We start from the raw sequence: 18035 nt of genomic DNA, 5'->3' as shown, positions 1-18035 counted from the left end.
AAGCTGTTAGATTTTCCGCTATATTTTGAACATGTAGTCATGAAAAGATTAACAGTACATTTAACTCTACACTCACTGCACTAACTGTGGCGTAACTAGAACGTTAATTAGGGGGGTGGGGTGTGGTGCTTATTCAAGTGCTCATTTGTGTAACAAAAACAAGAAAAACATGAAGCGCAATTCTACTATACTTGTAATAGTGAAAGATCATCGATGTCATTAGGAAGTTAAATGTCAAACAGTAAGGAACGATTGATCAATAATGGCAAATGACACAGACTCGTGAATAAAATCATGCAAGCACTATAACGCCATCAATTCGAACGCGTAAATGAAACTAAAACAAACAGTTTTCGCGTAAGTATTGATAAAACAAAAAAAGCGTCTTCGTTCCCATGCCTACCATATCATATTGTGAGCAAAGTATGGAAGTCTGGGATTGAGAATAAAGATAAATAGTTGTGAAACAAATATAACCGCGTATGATAATAATACGTTGTTCTATTCTGAATGAATTTAATTTCAAAAGCCTAACGCCAATCTCTCTATTTTTTCACTTGAGCGAGTGGTTAACAATATATGGTATTAATATAAATGTAGCTAACGATTATTTCAGAGTGCGAGCCATTCGCAAGAAAAAAATGACAAAACAAACAAATGGTTTGATTTGCTAGCTCATAAATATATCAAAGATGCGGTTTATTGCAACCAACGCCTCATGAAAGATGAAATAACGTGAAGTCACGTGTCATTCAGTAACGTGTTATTAAATCACGTGTCATTCAGTCGCTTCTTCAGCGTCTTGTACTTGCAAATGATATTTATAAGTTTTTTCCGTGGTTTGAAGTGAACCTTAAAAACAGAGTAATTTATCATATGAAATCAGTAAAATTTCACCAAACATTTCAAAAGCAAATAAGTCAAAAGATGGCAAAAGTAACAATGATAGATTTTTAGATTTTACCAGATGAAAGATCGAACGTTCTCCCTTTAATCTTTCTTTCATGTTGTAAAGGTGAAAACCAGTTATAAACAGAGGAAACGAGCGGTACTTGACGTAGTAGACCCTATGAGTTAAAATGACGACAGTATTGGTATAAATTTGTATGAAATAAATATACCTCTACCTTTCACAGAAGCCTTAAGATACCAGCCATAGTACAGAGTAGAATAGCCGACCCTTGAAATGATAATTTCTCGTTGTTGACGACTTAAGCTTTAGTGCTTTAAAATAACTGTTTTAAGTTTTAAAATGGGAAAACTTTTTAACAAAATCAAGCAAAGTGTAAACATGTTTTAGCATTTTATTTTAATTTTCAGCGGTGAGCAGTTCACTTGTTGGTCAGCGGTTCACTTCATGGATACTGGTCGATTATTCGTTTAAAGGAAGAGTTCAACAATTTTACCAAAAAATGGGCAAAAACCTCGGCACAGAGCTTTAGGGCAAACGTAACTTACATAAATGGCATAATGTGATATTTTATGAAATGATCGAATTTCCAATAGTATAAGTACTTGAAAACGTCAAACTAATGCGCAGCGTTGAAGGGACTAGAACCTCAGAAGTTTCTGAACAAAATTGTTTAAACTTATCTCTTCACCTCTTCCATAAGAATGTCGTTTGAATCTTGAACCAAATCTTGCTGAGCTGCTTCGATACCTTTTCTTACAGCTTCTGACATCTTTTCAATAAACTATAAAACAAATAACGATCGGTTTTTTGACACGCTAATGCAACTTATTCTCACTTATATTAGTGCGACTACAATTTAGCGCAACTACATTTTGGCGCGACAACAATTTGGCGCGACTACAATATGGCGCGACTGCAATTTGGCGCGACAACAATTTGGCGCGACTACAATTTGGCGCGACTGCAATTTGGCGCGACTACAATTTGACGCGACTACTAATTTGGCGCGACAACAATTTGGTGCTACTACAATTTGGCACGACTACAATTTGGTGCGACAACTAACTTGGCGCGACTACAATTTGGTACGACTATAATTTGGCGCGACTATAATTTGGCGCGACTATAATTTGGCGCGACTACAATTTGGCGCGACTACAATTTGGTGCGACAACTAACTTGGCGCGACTACAATTTGGTAGGACTATAATTTGGCGCGACTATAATTTGGCGCGACTACAATTTGGTACGACTTCAATTTCGTGATAAAAATGGCGGGAATGTTTAAAATATATTTTTTCGCGTCTGCATCAGTAACAAACCCCCTCCCCCCTCCGCAATGTTGTCGTAGTTAAAAATATCGCTATTCAAATACCTTTGTAGATTCTTGAACTTCTTTTACGGTTTTTTCAAGTAACTCAACGATCTCCTGCACGCTTACAGTTCTATTTACCTGACATAAAATTCAGATGTATGACGTGACTGAAGACTGGCAACAACAAAAACAATTACCTGCCCTCGCCCCTGAGAGGAAGGTGAAAAGGTGACAAGGCACAAAAAGACACACGTGACTACACTAGATTAGACTTATTTTTAGATGATTGAGTATATAAACTAATGGTGATTAGTTTGAGGTTCACTATATGTTCAATCTTTAACTGGTAGAACGTTTGAGTATATTAACAGATGGTGATTGACTAGTTTGAAGTGAAGTCCACTTATTGTAGCAAAGAAAAACAGAAAAAAATAATATCTAATTACTACAACTTACCAATCCAATCTTTATACAAACACGACCGTCGGGGGTTTCCCCCTTCGAGAATAGATCTTTATCGGAGAGTTTCGCTAACACGTCCGAGTTAAGTTCATCAATTTCTTCTTGTTTGGCAGCGGAAAGATTCTTTAGTAGTTTAGTCGTCCAGAAATGTGGAATAAACCTGAAAAATACAAAAATGAGAAAGATTCACAAACCCGAATAACTATTTCTCAAGTATTAAAAGGATCATCATGTAAAAATAGGTTTGGAATTGTGCTTATAAATATCTTGACGACATCCTGCGCTTGTACGTACTTATTTATCCTAGTGTGTACCTAACTATTTGTCCTTTTATGTATATAACTATTTATCTGACATGTACAGACAGCTATTCACCTATGTACGCCCTAAACAATTCATCTATGTACGTACTAAACAATTCATCTATGTACGTACTAAACTATTTATCAGTGTACGTACAATTTTTCAAAAATAGATTTAATAAGAACAAATAATGAATGACAACTTACTGTACAGCACCAACACCAGGAAAGTCTGGAAGATCAACCCTCACAACGTGTGGTTTATCTGACAGAGCAGTCAATAAACCAATCCTGTCTGATAACGTAGCATCAAATGCACTCTAAAAAAGTGAACAAGATTCATTAAGAACTCGGTTAATGGATATCCATCTCCATGTTGGTGCTTGATCGTCCAGGTTGGTATAGTCCTGAGAAGGACTGTTTTTGTTGTTGTTGACTGACAATTCGACAGCCTTAGCGGTAGTCATCTTCAGAGTCAAATGAGGAGTAAACTTCAGGTTAGCCGTATTTGTTATCTGGTTTTTACGTCCTTGCAGCGGTGGTTGAACCAGAGTTGTTGGCGTATGCGTCTGACGTTGCTTGCAAAACGTATGTAGTCGTTAGCAAGTTGTTCGCTCTGTCTTTCAAATGATCGTAATAAAGTAAATGGTTTGAAACCGGGAGTATCGTTACATGTTTGTAAATGTAGATCGTCCAGGTTGGTATAGTCCTGAGAAGGACTGTTTTTGTTGTTGTTGACTGACGTTGTCGAATGTTGTTGACTGACGTTACATTTACAAACAGGTAACGATACTCCGGGTTCAAACCATTTACTTCATTTACTTTGTTGAAACTTGAGTCGTTATATACTCCAGTCTAATGTCTTCATCAGGAGTGATCTGATATTGAAACTTGAGTTGTTATATACTCCAGTGTAGTGTCTTCATCAGGAGTGATTTGATACTGAAACTTGAGTCCTTATATACTCCAGTCTAGTGTCTTCATCAAGAGAGATCTGACGTTGAAACTTAGGTTTTTATGGAACTTCACTTAAGTGTTTTCATAAAAATCTAATAAGAAAACCCGAGTACTAGAATTCTTCGAGCCATTAATTTCATAATTTCAACGTAGTGCTATTTACAATGTCATTCCATCATGAAATGAACTCTGTACAAACATACTATGACATTTCCCTGTGCTTTAGTGTCTTGATTCATAAGAACAAAAAGAGACACTACTTACAACTTTTGTCTCAAGACATTTTATAAAATAATCCACGGAATCGTTAGTTGTCGCTGATGCTGTAATGAAAAATTTTGAAGAAATATTTCCTCTTGTGTCTGTACACAAGCAATACAACAATTTAAGTAAAATGAATCCTTACTTGCAGCAGAAAGCAATGGATTAAAACGAAGACACCAACCATTATTTGGAACATGAATAAGATCAATATTTACATGAACAGCTTCTTTTGAAAGAGACGACACCAACTTTAAAGATAAAAACGATTTTTGTATGAAATCGTTAAAATGAATGTATATTATCAGGATTGGAAGGTAAAATCCACCACTGGTTAATGTTGCCAACATTTAACGTCAAAACAATGCTAATTGTCGACCTCATTCATTATTTAAATATATTCTAAAACGATTGTAGGTCAAAACAATGCGAACCCTGTCAGCAAAAGTGCTCATTTTCGATATTAAATCTAGGTGTGATTTTTAACACATCAGTGAAAAACTCACATTTTTTTTCAATTTGGTCCAATCGTTCTATTTTTAAAGTGGTTTATAGTTGCCTTTTAATGGACTTTGTCCGTCGTAGCATGGAGTCTGGGTCTAGCCTAATTTTGATGTCATCCAAGGCAGATGGCATATATACTTGGTATTGACATGTACCATGCATGACGTCACAAATGTAAGTCGTACCAGACTTTTCACACGACAGGCAAGGTACATAAAAAAGGCATTTTTGCAAAATTTAAACCACTTTAAAAACGGGACGATTGGATCAAATGAAAAAACTTTTTTCACTTATGTGTTAAACATCACACGTAGATTTAATATCGCAAGTAAAAATTTATGCTGACAGGGGCACTTTAAACATATTCTAAATCGATTGAAGTTACTTTTTTACAAAAGCAAATGATCGAAGTGTATTCTAATAAAAAATACAAAATTACCAATCTTAGCCGCCAGCATGTAGTATCAGGTTAATCTGATTTTTCGCTGATTTAAAAGCCAACATAAACTCACCATTTTATTTAAAGAGTCGATCAGAGCATTTGAATCCTTCTCTTTGTCAGATTTAGATTGTTTGAACGTGTTTTTCTCGCCGGATGATTCATCGTCACCTGGAAGAATATATGACTTTCGACGACTGAAACATTTACCCTTAGAGACTTACATATTATAAATAATCACTGGCTATGTTAGAAAAAACCTCACTCCTTCGTAGTCAAAATTTTTCGCGCGTAAATTGGATTCGGCAAAAGTCCTCGTGCGATTAGAGGTTAGGATCAGGGTTTGGGTTAGGGTCAGTTCTATAACCTCACTCCTTGGTAGTGAAAATTTTCTGCACGTAAAGTCCTCGTGTGGGTAGAGGTATTGAAAAACATGCGCCATCCGTTGCAGATGTATCATAAACATATTTGATGGCTTCCTTAGGTAGCCATCCAGTTACATACACAGTGAAAATGTGGTAAACTGACCTTCATCACTACTGCTGCCCTCTGAGCTCGCATGTTCTGAAGCATTACCACAATAGCGAAATACTACGACAGGTGAAATATTACGACTCTGTTCCTAAAATTAACAAAAATAACCAGAACTTGATAACCATTACTCAAATAGGGGGATTTCCAAGGATAATAAAGACATTTAAAAAGCAATAGAGTACACTTACTATCCGCTTGATACTCGGAAGTAAATCCAAAAGATGACACATATGTTGGGCCTACAGGGATAGTGAGTTATTAAAAACACGCACATGGCAAAATACGTATAAAAGGTCCATATTTTCAAATAACCCACGCGTAGGTTAATGACGATACGAATAAACAAGCTCGCCACCATTCATTATTGAGACAAAGCGAATACTTTTACTCAAATACAATTTTCCATCAAATCGAGTGTGTTTATCAATCCACGAAAACACTAGCCTCAGCAATGCAATATTAAAGCCAAAGATAACATACCAGTTCTCCAGCTTTTACGACAGTATTTCGCAGCTCTTCAAGACCTAAATTTCGAATAAAAAAGGTTTACATATATGGCTCCTATCATACTTATCCCAGATTTCACAGCGTGCATTTCAAATTCTGCTTCTGGGATTCAAAATTTTGTTCTTTGGATTTCGGGATGAGATTTCATTCTGCGGATTTTTACATTCTATGGTGTTGGATTTCCCTTTTTTGGATTCCGGATTTCGGGATGAGATTTCATTCTGTGGATTTTTACATTCTATGGTATTGGATTTCACTTCTTTGGATTCCGGATTTCGGGATGAGATTTCATTCTGTGGATTTTCACATTCTATGGTATTGGATTTCACTTCTTTGGATTCCGGATTTCGGGATGAGATTTCATTCTGTGGATTTTCACATTCTATGGTAATGGATTTCACATATTGACTTGTTGTCTCACCTATTTGCTTGATGGATATGTACAGAGGGAGAATCAAAGATTCTACATCTTGTTCGCTACATGATAATCCGGCTTGGGCAGCGTGGTTGGGATCTTTACTTCTGAATAATGTCTGTTATTTATGCAATAGTCAAGGAATGCATCTGATTAAAATGTGAAATACCTTCATTAGTCTTGGATGGTTAGTTTTTTGGCCTAATTTCTCAGACGAAATAGGATTGACTGTACAAATATGCCCGCATTTAGATACGTCTCTGGTCAAGAGAGTCAACGTTCAGCTGAAATTAGTGTTTCGCACGTGTCTTGCAGTTTCATAACACAAGAAATTTAGAGAAGATCTCAGTTTGCCAAAAACTGCCATGGCTGACTACGCATGCAAAAACACAAAATTCCGGTTGACGAAGCGTTCTATATAATACTATATAATAAATTCTATTTTCTTTTACCCTTTGAGCCATATACTCACTGACATACAAGATAGCTCATCTCCAAAGTAATCAAGGATGTAACGGATGTATGGTATATTTAACATATTTGAATGGATACACAGCAATATACCGCTGGCATGGAAAACCATCGATGCAACAAAAGCGTGACGCTGTCACTGCTGATCGCAGGCTAAAATTTATCGTATATATCTCTATAGTTTGAGGATATGATGACAACGTATGGGAAAAAGGGGATTATAAACAAAATGTTGATCTCATACCGTCATTGATGAAGGTACAGACGTCAATGAAAGAGTGGCCAAAGTATCTCTACATAGAAATAATTTAATACTTGTTGATCCAACAAAAACAATTGAAGACGATAGTTCTCCAAAATCAAGTATGCAGAAAATTTTATTCAATGATGCATTGTACGAGATAAAAATCATGAATCTCAGCAGTGATACAATTTTTGACAAGCAACAATTGGAACGTTCATTGAATGAACTAAAACAAATCTTTACTTACCCAATGACATGCATCCAAAGGCCATTTTGAGTTGACAATTCCCTGAGTCGCTGTAAGTTGTCAGTATGACACACCAAAGGCGTACCTAAGAAAATAAAGCTAAGATTCAGAATAGATAGTGACAGAAACAAGAAGAGAAAAAAAATACACTGACTGTATTTTGGGAAATGGAAGGGAGGAATCTGTATGACTGAATATTGACAGAAACATGAAGAGAGAAGAAACATAAAGACTGTATGTTGGGAAATTGAAGAGAAGATTCAGTATGACTGAATATTGACAGAAACATGAAGAGAGAAGAAACATAAAGACTGTATGTTGGGAAATGGAAAAGAAGATTCAGTATGAATGGATAGCAACGGCAAACATGAAGAGGAAAACTAAAATAGATGGTTTGCGAAATGGTTTTGTACCTGCATGACAAACAACTAATAGAGGAGTTTTTCCACATGAAATATCATCACTCAAAAGTCGTTCAAACGCTGCAATATCCTGTAGGACAAGCAAATAATGCAGAGATATTAAAAATTATGACAAATAAAATAACAATAAAAATTTGTGTATTCATCAATACGCAATGAGTGAAGAACACATGCATCAGGACTTAGCATATTCATAAATATGGTGATCAATTTAGTTAAAACTTACCATGGTATGCGTCGAACCAAACATAGTGTTGCATGGTACTATGTAATATAAAAAGACACAGAAAAACCTTAAATGCACTGAGAAAACTAATTCATGATTCAATTCATCCTATACATACAAATTAAAGAATCTACACAAATCCCGAATCTACAAAATTTACGTTAGTTTCACAGCACGTCTCAATTTCATGCTAATTTAGAGGTAAGCAAGGGATGACCCCGAAAATCATAGTGTCTCAATTTCATGTTAATTTCGAGGTAAGGAAGGGATGACTTCCTCCGGGAGAAAACAGCCCCCTGAAAAGTGACCTGCAATTTTCTAACAATGATAACGTTTTTTCTCATAATACAGCGGAGGCAGCAGGATAAACAAAGAGAACATTTTCAAATACAATTCAACCTACCTTCACATATACTTGACTGTGGCAGACCCAACTAAAAGAAAATTAAGGCGACATTTACGCTATAATGACTACAAAGGATGATACAAATATCCAGAATGCTTTCGGTCACACGATTAGCGATATCAACTTTGCGCTTGTTAAATATTCAGGCAGGAACGTTTTTTATTACTCAAGTGTGAACATACTAGACCTAAGTATGATATTACAAACTACCGAATTTTTTTCACCTAGAAGTTTGCAGAGTAACGATAAATTACTCGATATCTTGTAACTTAATCCGACAACAGAGCAAGTATTGTGTAAACACGACCAAACAAGAAGTAACATAAACGTCATTTATATATGTCCGGTTTATATTTCAGATGGACCTTAAATATATATGCTGTTCAACGTCTTCGTTGGCCATTTTTAAAAATGTTGAACGACAACAAATGCTGACTATTTTGAGAAAAGAAAATTGTATCCATAACCTAACCAACCCTCTATAATGTTTTCACTACATGGCAAAAACATACCTCCATTTTCAGATCCAAAATTATACACTTCTATCCCACCCTCTATAATGTTTTCACTACATGGCAAAAACATACCTCCATTCTGATATCCATAATTATACACTTCTATCCCACCCTCTATAATGTTTTCACTACATGGCAAAACATACCTCCATTCTGAGATCCATAATTATACACTTCTATCCCACCCTCTATAATGTTTTCACTACATGGCAAAAACATACCTCCATTCTGAGATCCATAATTATACACTTCTATCCCACCCTCTATAATGTTTTCACTACATGGCAAAAACATACCTCCATTCTAAGATAAGCTCCAAAAGATGGATGAGACGCTGCGCTTATATAGATAACTGGAGGTCTAAAATGAAATGTCAGTGGTAATCTTAGGAACTTTATAGAGTGCTGATATGTACACACATGTGTACAGGTGCGTATCATTGAGTACATATGTGTGCTATTGTTTTCTGGTGCTCATAGTTTACAACAGTGTAACGACGTGTCTTCATATGAACTTATATGTACTAATATATACTAATATGTACTAATATGTACTAATTAAGAAAGAAAAGATGTTTACTGTGTTTGCACAGGCTTATGCAAACCGAGGTAACCTTTGGGAGAACTCGAGAGCAGATCAGTGCAAGCCCGAGACCGAAGGTCGAGGGATGCATCTATTGAGTTCTATAATAACTGGAGCGGCTAACTGTAGTGGGGCGGGGACGCCAAAAACATGGATGCCGATTGACCTATTTCTTTGTATAAACCATAAAGTTTAATTCGTGCAAACAAGTTTGAATGTTGACATCGCTGCGTCGCGCATCTGCATTGTTTTGCAGCCAACAAAAAGCTCCTTCTTCGGTAATTATCAAAAGCTTCCCTCGTAGTAGCTGACAACTAGCTACCACAGTTGACTCGCTGTTATGAATTTTAGTTTTTTACCTTGATTTTCATCATAAATTGCTTGCAAATGCCAAACACGAAAATACTTTTTCCTCCCTCTTTCTCAAGGGGGGAGTGAAAAATTGCAATTTTCTGCAAAGCAGTCAATTTCGGTAAATCTCAGCGGAAATAGGTCAATTCCTCCATTTTTTGGCGTCATCCTATATCTAAAATCGCGCTTGAGATAGCCGCTCCAGTTATTATAGAACTCAATGATTGCATCTGCTCGAGAGCTTTTACAAACGTCTCCGAAGTTTGCATAAGGCTGTGCAAACAGGAAAAACATCTTTAATTTCTTTTATAAAATAACAATAATGCGAAACAGACAAATTTAAAGTAAACGTTTCAATTTTTCCTCTGAATGTAATCATGATCGATTTGCAAATTCTCTTTGACTGATTGATTGTTATGATTGATTTGATTGGTTGAGCTCAGATGTGTTTTGCACGTGTTTCATTATGCTCATATTATAATAAGTTCTAATGTATATTAATATGTGCTAATGTCACTAATATGTACTGATGTGTACTAATATGTTGTAATGTACATAGTCTCATGTACTAATATGTACCAGTCAATCTCATGTACTAAAATGTACTATTATAAAATAAAAACAATAAAACCCGTGCAGTGATTGATCTAGAGCCGTGTTTACATTTGCCTGTGCAAAACACATCTGAGCTCAACCAATCAAATCAATCAAAACAATCAAGCAGTCACCTTCGGTCTCAAGCTTGCACTGATCTGCTCTCCAATTCTCCCAAAGGTCTCCTCGGTTTGCATAAGGCGGTGCAAACACAGTATACATCTTTTATTTCTTAAATATTACTCGCTAGTAATAACACTGTCATTTTTATAGACGTTGTTTTACCTTGTGTATAAAGCAGTAAATCCATCTGTTGCATATTTCGGATACTTCAAACGTAATGCCAACCGACATACTATAAACAAAAGCAGAAATTCATTTATCATGGCTGGACACAAAGCTGTGGTGGACGCAGCCCGCCAGTTTAAGACGTACTGTGTAAATTTAAAAGCATTACTATTATTTAAGTCTTGTGAAATCTATCATTGGAAAGAGTAGAGAACAGTTAAATTTACATAGCATGACTATATATGTAGCTTAGCCACCTACGAAAAGTTCCACGTAAAAAAGGTTGAATAAAAGCAATTAAAGTTCATAGAATGCAAGGCTCAAAATAACGGCTAAAATGTGTTTGCTCAAGTTGAACGGTCAACTTCTTTTTAGATTAAAGTTCATAGAATGCAAGGCTCAAAATAACGACTGAAATGTGTTTGCTCAAGATGAACGGTCAACTTCATTTTAGATTAAAGTTCATAGAATGCAAGGCTCAAAATAACGACTGAAATGTGTTTGCTCATGATGAACGGTCAACTTCATTTTAGATTAAAGTTCATAGAATGCAAGGCTCAAAATAACGACTAAAATGTGTTTGCTCAAGATGAACGGTCAACTTCATTTTAGATTAAAGTTCATAGAATGCAAGGCTCAAAATAACGACTGAAATGTGTTTGCTCAAGATGAACGGTCAACTTCATTTTAGATTAAAGTTCATAGAATGCAAGGCTCAAAATAACGGCTAAAATGTGTTTGCTCAAGATGAACGGTCAACTTCATTTTAGATTAAAGTTCATAGAATGCAAGGCTCAAAATAACGACTGAAATGTGTTTGCTCAAGATGAACGGTCAACTTCATTTTAGATTAAAGTTCATAGAATGCAAGGCTCAAAATAACGGCTAAAATGTGTTTGCTCAAGATGAACGGTCAACTTCTTTTTAGATTAAAGTTCATAGAATGCAAGGCTCAAAATAACGACTGAAATGTGTTTGCTCAAGATGAACGGTCAACTTCTTTTTAGATTAAAGTTCATAGAATGCAAGGCTCAAAATAACGGCTGAATTGTGTTTGGTCAAGATGAACGGTCAACTTCTTTTAGATTAAAGTTCATAGAATGCAAGGCTCAAAATAACGGCTAAAATGTGTTTGCTCAAGATGAACGGTCAACTTCATTTTAGATTAAAGTTCATAGAATGCAAGGCTCAAAATAACGGCTAAAATGTGTTTGCTCAAGATGAACGGTCAACTTCTTTTAGATTAAAGTTCATAGAATGCAAGGCTCAAAATAACGACTGAAATGTGTTTGCTCAAGATGAACGGTCAACTTCATTTTAGATTAAAGTTCATAGAATGCAAGGCTCAAAATAACGACTGAAATGTGTTTGCTCATGATGAACGGTCAACTTCTTTTTAGATTAAAGTTCATAGAATGCAAGGCTCAAAATAACGGCTGAATTGTGTTTGGTCAAGATGAACGGTCAACTTCTTTTTAGATTAAAGTTCATAGAATGCAAGGCTCAAAATAACGACTGAAATGTGTTTGCTCAAGATGAACAGTCAACTTCTTTTAGATTTAAGTTCATAGAATGCAAGGCTCAAAATAACGGCTGAATTGTGTTTGGTCAAGATGAACGGTCAACTTCTTTTTAGATTAAAGTTCATAGAATGCAAGGCTCAAAATAACGGCTAAAATGTGTTTGCTCAAGATGAACGGTCAACTTCTTTTTAGATTTAAGTTCATAGAATGCAAGGCTCAAAATAACGGCTGAATTGTGTTTGGTCAAGATGAACGGTCAACTTCTTTTTAGATTAAAGTTCATAGAATGCAAGGCTCAAAATAACGACTGAAATGTGTTTGCTCAAGATGAACGGTCAACTTCTTTTTAGATTTAAGTTCATAGAATGCAAGGCTCAAAATAACGGCTGAATTGTGTTTGGTCAAGATGAACGGTCAACTTCTTTTTAGATTAAAGTTCATAGAATGCAAGGCTCAAAATAACGGCTAAAATGTGTTTGCTCATGATGAACGGTCAACTTCATTTTAGATTAAAGTTCATAGAATGCAAGGCTTAAAATAGCGACTGAAATGTGTTTGCTCATGATGAACGGTCAACTTCTTTTTAGATTAAAGTTCATAGAATGCAAGGCTCAAAATAACGACTAAAATGTGTTTGCTCAAGATGAACGGTCAACTTCAGCAGAGTCGGTTGTTCAACATTCACTAACATTACATGGCACAAAATAACGTAAAAAAATTTTCTAGACTACAGATTCTCGTAATTTGACGTTCTAAGCACTCCATACGTGACTATGTATCGCCTTACAACAGAGGTTGGAGACATAAATAATGGGTTAGTGGAAATGACTATTGTTATAAGGTAAAAAGTTAGTCAGTCATCAAGCATTTTCGAGAAGACATTGTCCGTTCACCAGCTGTTATTTTGATGGCAGGAATGATTTTACACAAAAGTCCCACCTTCCCTAAAATACCCATAGTCAATTCGTGACAAAACCTTATCGTTTACACAATAACCAAATTTCATTAAAACTGTGTCGATAAGAACAAAAGACGTGATATGTCGCAACACCAAAGTTAAAACAATTAAAATAGTCAAAGGAAAGCCAGGTTGCATATGTCATGAACACGATTGTAGATTGTTATATGGTTAACATGCATCAAGAAACATCAATGTCTCATAGCTCACATAATAAATACCTTTGATAATTCCACTCCAACAGTGATGGTGAAAATATGCAAGACTGTTCTCAAAACTGTACAACAAAAAAGGAAAAAAAGTCAGAACGCAAATTGTGACTGCTGTCATAAGGACCAGCGGAAAGGCGTTGGAAAAACTATGAGGGATGGGGAAGGGTAGTATTGTTGTACAATAATATCAGTATTAAATATATATCAATATTTTGCGGGTTGAATATGGATGAATAGTCGTAAGGCAGGTTTTGACCACTTCTCCCTACTCCCCTGTTTGCAAGTGGCACAATATATCCCATGATATCCTTATTATGCGTGCACATCACATCGTATCGCCTGACATTTTAATATTAAGTAATACCACTAGTATGATATCTTTAAAACTGTTCCCAATTGTTGGAAAGTTTTGTTTTTTTATTGTAAATTAAAATTACAAAAATGTCCTGTCATAGAAAATACATCTTCCCGAAACAAACAACATTGTTTTTGTCATTGCCATGCTGCTCAAAATTGTCCATTCATTTCTGTGACGTGCGCAGTAGACGGACGAAAACTTTTAACCTCATAGCGTTCACGCGTATTACCGCTGACACACATCCACTTAATGTAAAAATCTTACTTGAAGAATTTTGACATCGTCGTCGTCACTTCTTCCACAATGTTTCCATAGAGTTTGTTAAGTCTTGTTTGCTCCAGAAGAGATAGATACGATGTGAATGTTCTCGCCATGATAGACACGTGAACACTGCGTGCTGGACTACAGTAATACTTTTCCCTAAATTCAAAGTGTTGGAGTGACCATGCGAGTTTTTCGGGTTGCACAAAAATTGAAACTAAACTAAGGTCTTGACCATTCTCAGTTTGAATCAATACATACTGCAAGCCTTTTTCATCGATCTTGGAGCAGACCTCCTGAAGGATATCATCAAGTCCAGTCTCACTGAAAACAATGACGCGAAATATTTGTGAGCCAATCACATGTTGACACTAAACCATATTTCAACAAACTTACCAATCTTTCAGAGAAACAGGTGCATTATCATCTCTTTGGCTGTTAAAAACCACAAAGAATATCATCATATATATTTGTGCAATTCTCCATTGTCAGTTTTTCAAACTCTACCACAAAGGTGTACAGTAACATAGACAGCTCATAAGTTTTGGTTTTGCTTTGTAAACATCATATTATTAATATTTATCTTTCTAAAAATCTACTGCTTACGCAGAGAGTGAACACAAAAAAATTTATATAGCATGACCAAATTTGCAGCGTGGCTATGCTGATGAAGGTGTAATAGTGAGGTAATGTCCAAAATTTTTTCATAAATTCATAGACATAGCCATGCCCTTGCAATTCTTCATTTGTTCATTTAGATACAGTATAGCAGTGTTCCCACATTTTGTGTTATACTAATCAATATGGTTGACTGTACAATGTTAATACTAACTTAAATAAACATAGCTTGGGGCTGGGGGGAAGTGGAGGCAGGGGGGAGAGTCATCCTCAAAAGCTTCTACCACCCATCACAAAAATTTGATTATATGTAGCATGTGTAATGTTGGCTGTTATAATAACATCAATAAAGGATATGTATAAATAAAAATCTTTTCTGTGAAGCAAGAAAGATCTACCCATGTTTTAATACTCATCATAAAAAAATGTAAATTATAAACTGCTATTAAAAATTTCTTGACAAGGGCTGTGGTACTATCCATACTTGGGGGCGCGGTACATATTGATAAATTATATAAGCATGATACACTATAAGTTTCTTCTAAATCCATTGTTTTATACAAATTATAACATGCATAAATACGAGTCAGCTACTACTGCATCTATCCTTCTGATGTATAGACCTCATAAATTCTTTCAACTAATAAATTTTTACCTTTTCACATCAAGCAATGTTGAAATCAAACTTTCAATCACATTTTTTGATTCCTTATAAGAAATAGACAAGTTTAAAGTTAGCTAAAGTTGGATGCATTTTGAACATAAAAAGTGACTTTGCACAACATCCAGTTTCATTCAGAGTTCAGTTAATATAATTTTAATTTTTGCATTAATTATTAACATCAAAATTTTTGCAATACTTATATATTTTTGAAGATGATTAATCCCTTGTATTGTCATTTGTCAGTTTAAGTATTGCAATCATTATGGTTTGTAAACAACAGTGACACACAATAACATTTGTTTGTTAAAATGTCAAATACTTCATGTAACAAATTTCAAAGGAGGTGCAATGGTTCAAAAGTTTGCTTTCCATACATGCACAGTAAAATCTCTTCGCAAAATTTTTAACAAAAAAAAATATTCACATCTTAGGAAAATGAGCTTCATTCATTGTATTTCCACTGAATGAAAACAAAAACATTTGCACAGCATGAAAAAAAGAATTGTGTTGTCTTTACCAAAACACCTGCAACTGATTACAAACAAGAACTCATTTGAAACATAATTAGGGAAACTTTTCCTTAATCAACTTAACCAGCAATAAAAGCTTCAGTGTTGCATTTCAAATCTCCCCCAGTCATAGTGAAGTTTACTTGACAAATGGAGCAAAAACATGCATAGCTTTAGTTATAACAACAAATCTTTCGCTTAAACTTTTTCTTTTGCTTTGACAAACTGTTTTACAAAAACAGTTTCTGTTTAGTCTTTGACAATCGTTAACGCCAATGCTCTCGTAATCAAATCAAAAACTCGTTGTACAGAAATAATACTGACTAGCACTTTACAAGATGAGTGGACGATAATTAATACATTGAATGGATGTTTCTTACTGCAAAATTTTTATCGTTTACATTGCTAACTAAAATGTGTTGGCACTTTAAAGTATGAGGGTTTACAGTAACAGTACGGTCAGTTCCGCTTCGTATGTACAAAGTTTTAGTAATTTTGTAAAGTTTAATATTAAGCAAGAAATGCCTGACCGAGCTAAATATTGAATTCGAATGTAGCTTTTAAACATAAAAATGTGATAAGAATGACATTCATTAGTAGATATAACATAATTGTGGTAGGTCGGCTCCTCGATGACATACCAAAGTAGAAAATGATCAAATAAACTCGATACATAAAACAAAGTACCAATGACAAAAACTAAATAAACACCTCCACTGCAGTTTCAACTTCGTCCTGACCGGGTTTTTCCTGCATTGGTGTTTCTGCAATATCTTTATCTTCGATTTGTTGAGCTGGTTGTTCGATGGAAGATTCATCCGCCATTTTCCTGAAGCCACGAAGACACTTGCAACGTCACCTGGTCACTGATCTTGTAACGAACTTAAGAACTGGAGCAATCTTTGCGCAACGTCACATCAATTTTGATTATTATTCATCGTTGGGTGAGCAATCTTTGACAAAGGCCGGGAAGGTCTTACCCTCGCAGCACAAAATTGAGTAAAGACAGCGAGAAAGAGGAAAAAATAGCCTACAAAAACAGGTTAGAGAGGCTTGATTCTCCAATCTAAAATGGATCGATGTAAACTGAACTTACTCGTGATTGGTTGGAAGATCTCCAAGCAAAGGTAAAAGAGTGTTGCCAAGGATTTTTTGGAATTGAAGTTGATATTCACAGTAGCGTAAATCATAGGATAGTTTTAGCAACATTCTTAGTTCCTAGAACGGGAAAAATTTCATGTATTGTAAGTGTTCATGTCATAGTGAAGATGGTAGATAAGAAATCAATGTACTTTATCTTCTTACACTTATGTCATTGTGAGGATGGTACATAAGAAATCCATGCATTCAATCTTACTTTTTTAATGTAAAAGTGAAGCTAATCCACAAGAAATTAATGCGCTTCATGTTCTTTCAAATTGATGAGAATAATCCCATAGTCACAAACCTTAACGTCATGATAAGTAAAATATCCGTCTGTTTCAGTCTTCCAATCAACTGAGCTGACAGAAAACCGTCCTCCTCTATCGTTTACTTCCAGGAACGACTCATGATGTTGATGGTCGGCGAATGGACAAAACTTAATCAACTTTTTCATATCTAAATCAAGAATTCCCATTGCTTGACTACTTGCAAAAAACAGCAAACATAGTAAAGAAAATTCCTTGTTGTCTTGCTCGATGGTTCCAAACTCATTAATTTCCAATTTTACAAACCTTTCACACTTACTTTTTTCAAATAGCTTGGTTTCGTTGTTCAGCTTGTCAAACCTGCATTTTATTTCATCTTCTATAACCTCTTCCGCTTCTTTTGATAGTTTTTCTAAACGTTTCTTCATTAACTCCAATTTCATAAAACTACAAAGTTGTCTGTACTCGTTTTCAAGTCTTCTAACATCATTGTGTAATTCACAAACGTTGGGAATCCCCGCAAATCGAGAGGGAAAAAATTCTCCATATTCATGACGAATTGGTTTTC

General features: G+C 35.3%; 1 protein-coding gene across 1 annotated transcript; it reads right to left on the bottom strand.

Annotated features, from left to right (window-relative positions):
• Window positions 1–499: 499 nt before the first annotated feature.
• LOC124448470 (pyridoxal-dependent decarboxylase domain-containing protein 1-like) lies at window positions 500–17654 on the bottom strand. The gene is made up of 29 exons (XM_046999485.1): window positions 17506–17654; window positions 17155–17276; window positions 16770–17088; window positions 15541–15593; window positions 14664–14702; window positions 14529–14591; window positions 14271–14426; window positions 13658–13713; window positions 10953–11022; window positions 9437–9500; window positions 8623–8653; window positions 8220–8257; window positions 7985–8063; window positions 7572–7656; window positions 7325–7373; window positions 7162–7233; window positions 6616–6727; window positions 6168–6211; window positions 5876–5926; window positions 5682–5775; window positions 5227–5324; window positions 4356–4461; window positions 4214–4272; window positions 3200–3312; window positions 2685–2850; window positions 2289–2366; window positions 1602–1694; window positions 965–1067; window positions 500–852 (listed from the first exon to the last, which is right to left on the bottom strand). Exons 3-29 carry the CDS (start codon window positions 16881–16883, stop codon window positions 779–781), a joined length of 2160 nt encoding a protein of 719 aa, XP_046855441.1. The 5' UTR covers window positions 16884–17088; window positions 17155–17276; window positions 17506–17654; the 3' UTR covers window positions 500–778.
• Window positions 17655–18035: the final 381 nt, after the last annotated feature.

This window comes from Xenia sp. Carnegie-2017, unplaced genomic scaffold, assembly GCF_021976095.1.
Source record: "Xenia sp. Carnegie-2017 unplaced genomic scaffold, XeniaSp_v1 HiC_scaffold_23, whole genome shotgun sequence".
Classification (NCBI taxonomy): domain Eukaryota; kingdom Metazoa; phylum Cnidaria; class Anthozoa; order Malacalcyonacea; family Xeniidae; genus Xenia; species Xenia sp. Carnegie-2017.
Note: the sequence above shows the minus strand (reverse complement) of the source record. Positions and strands in the feature narration are given on the sequence as shown.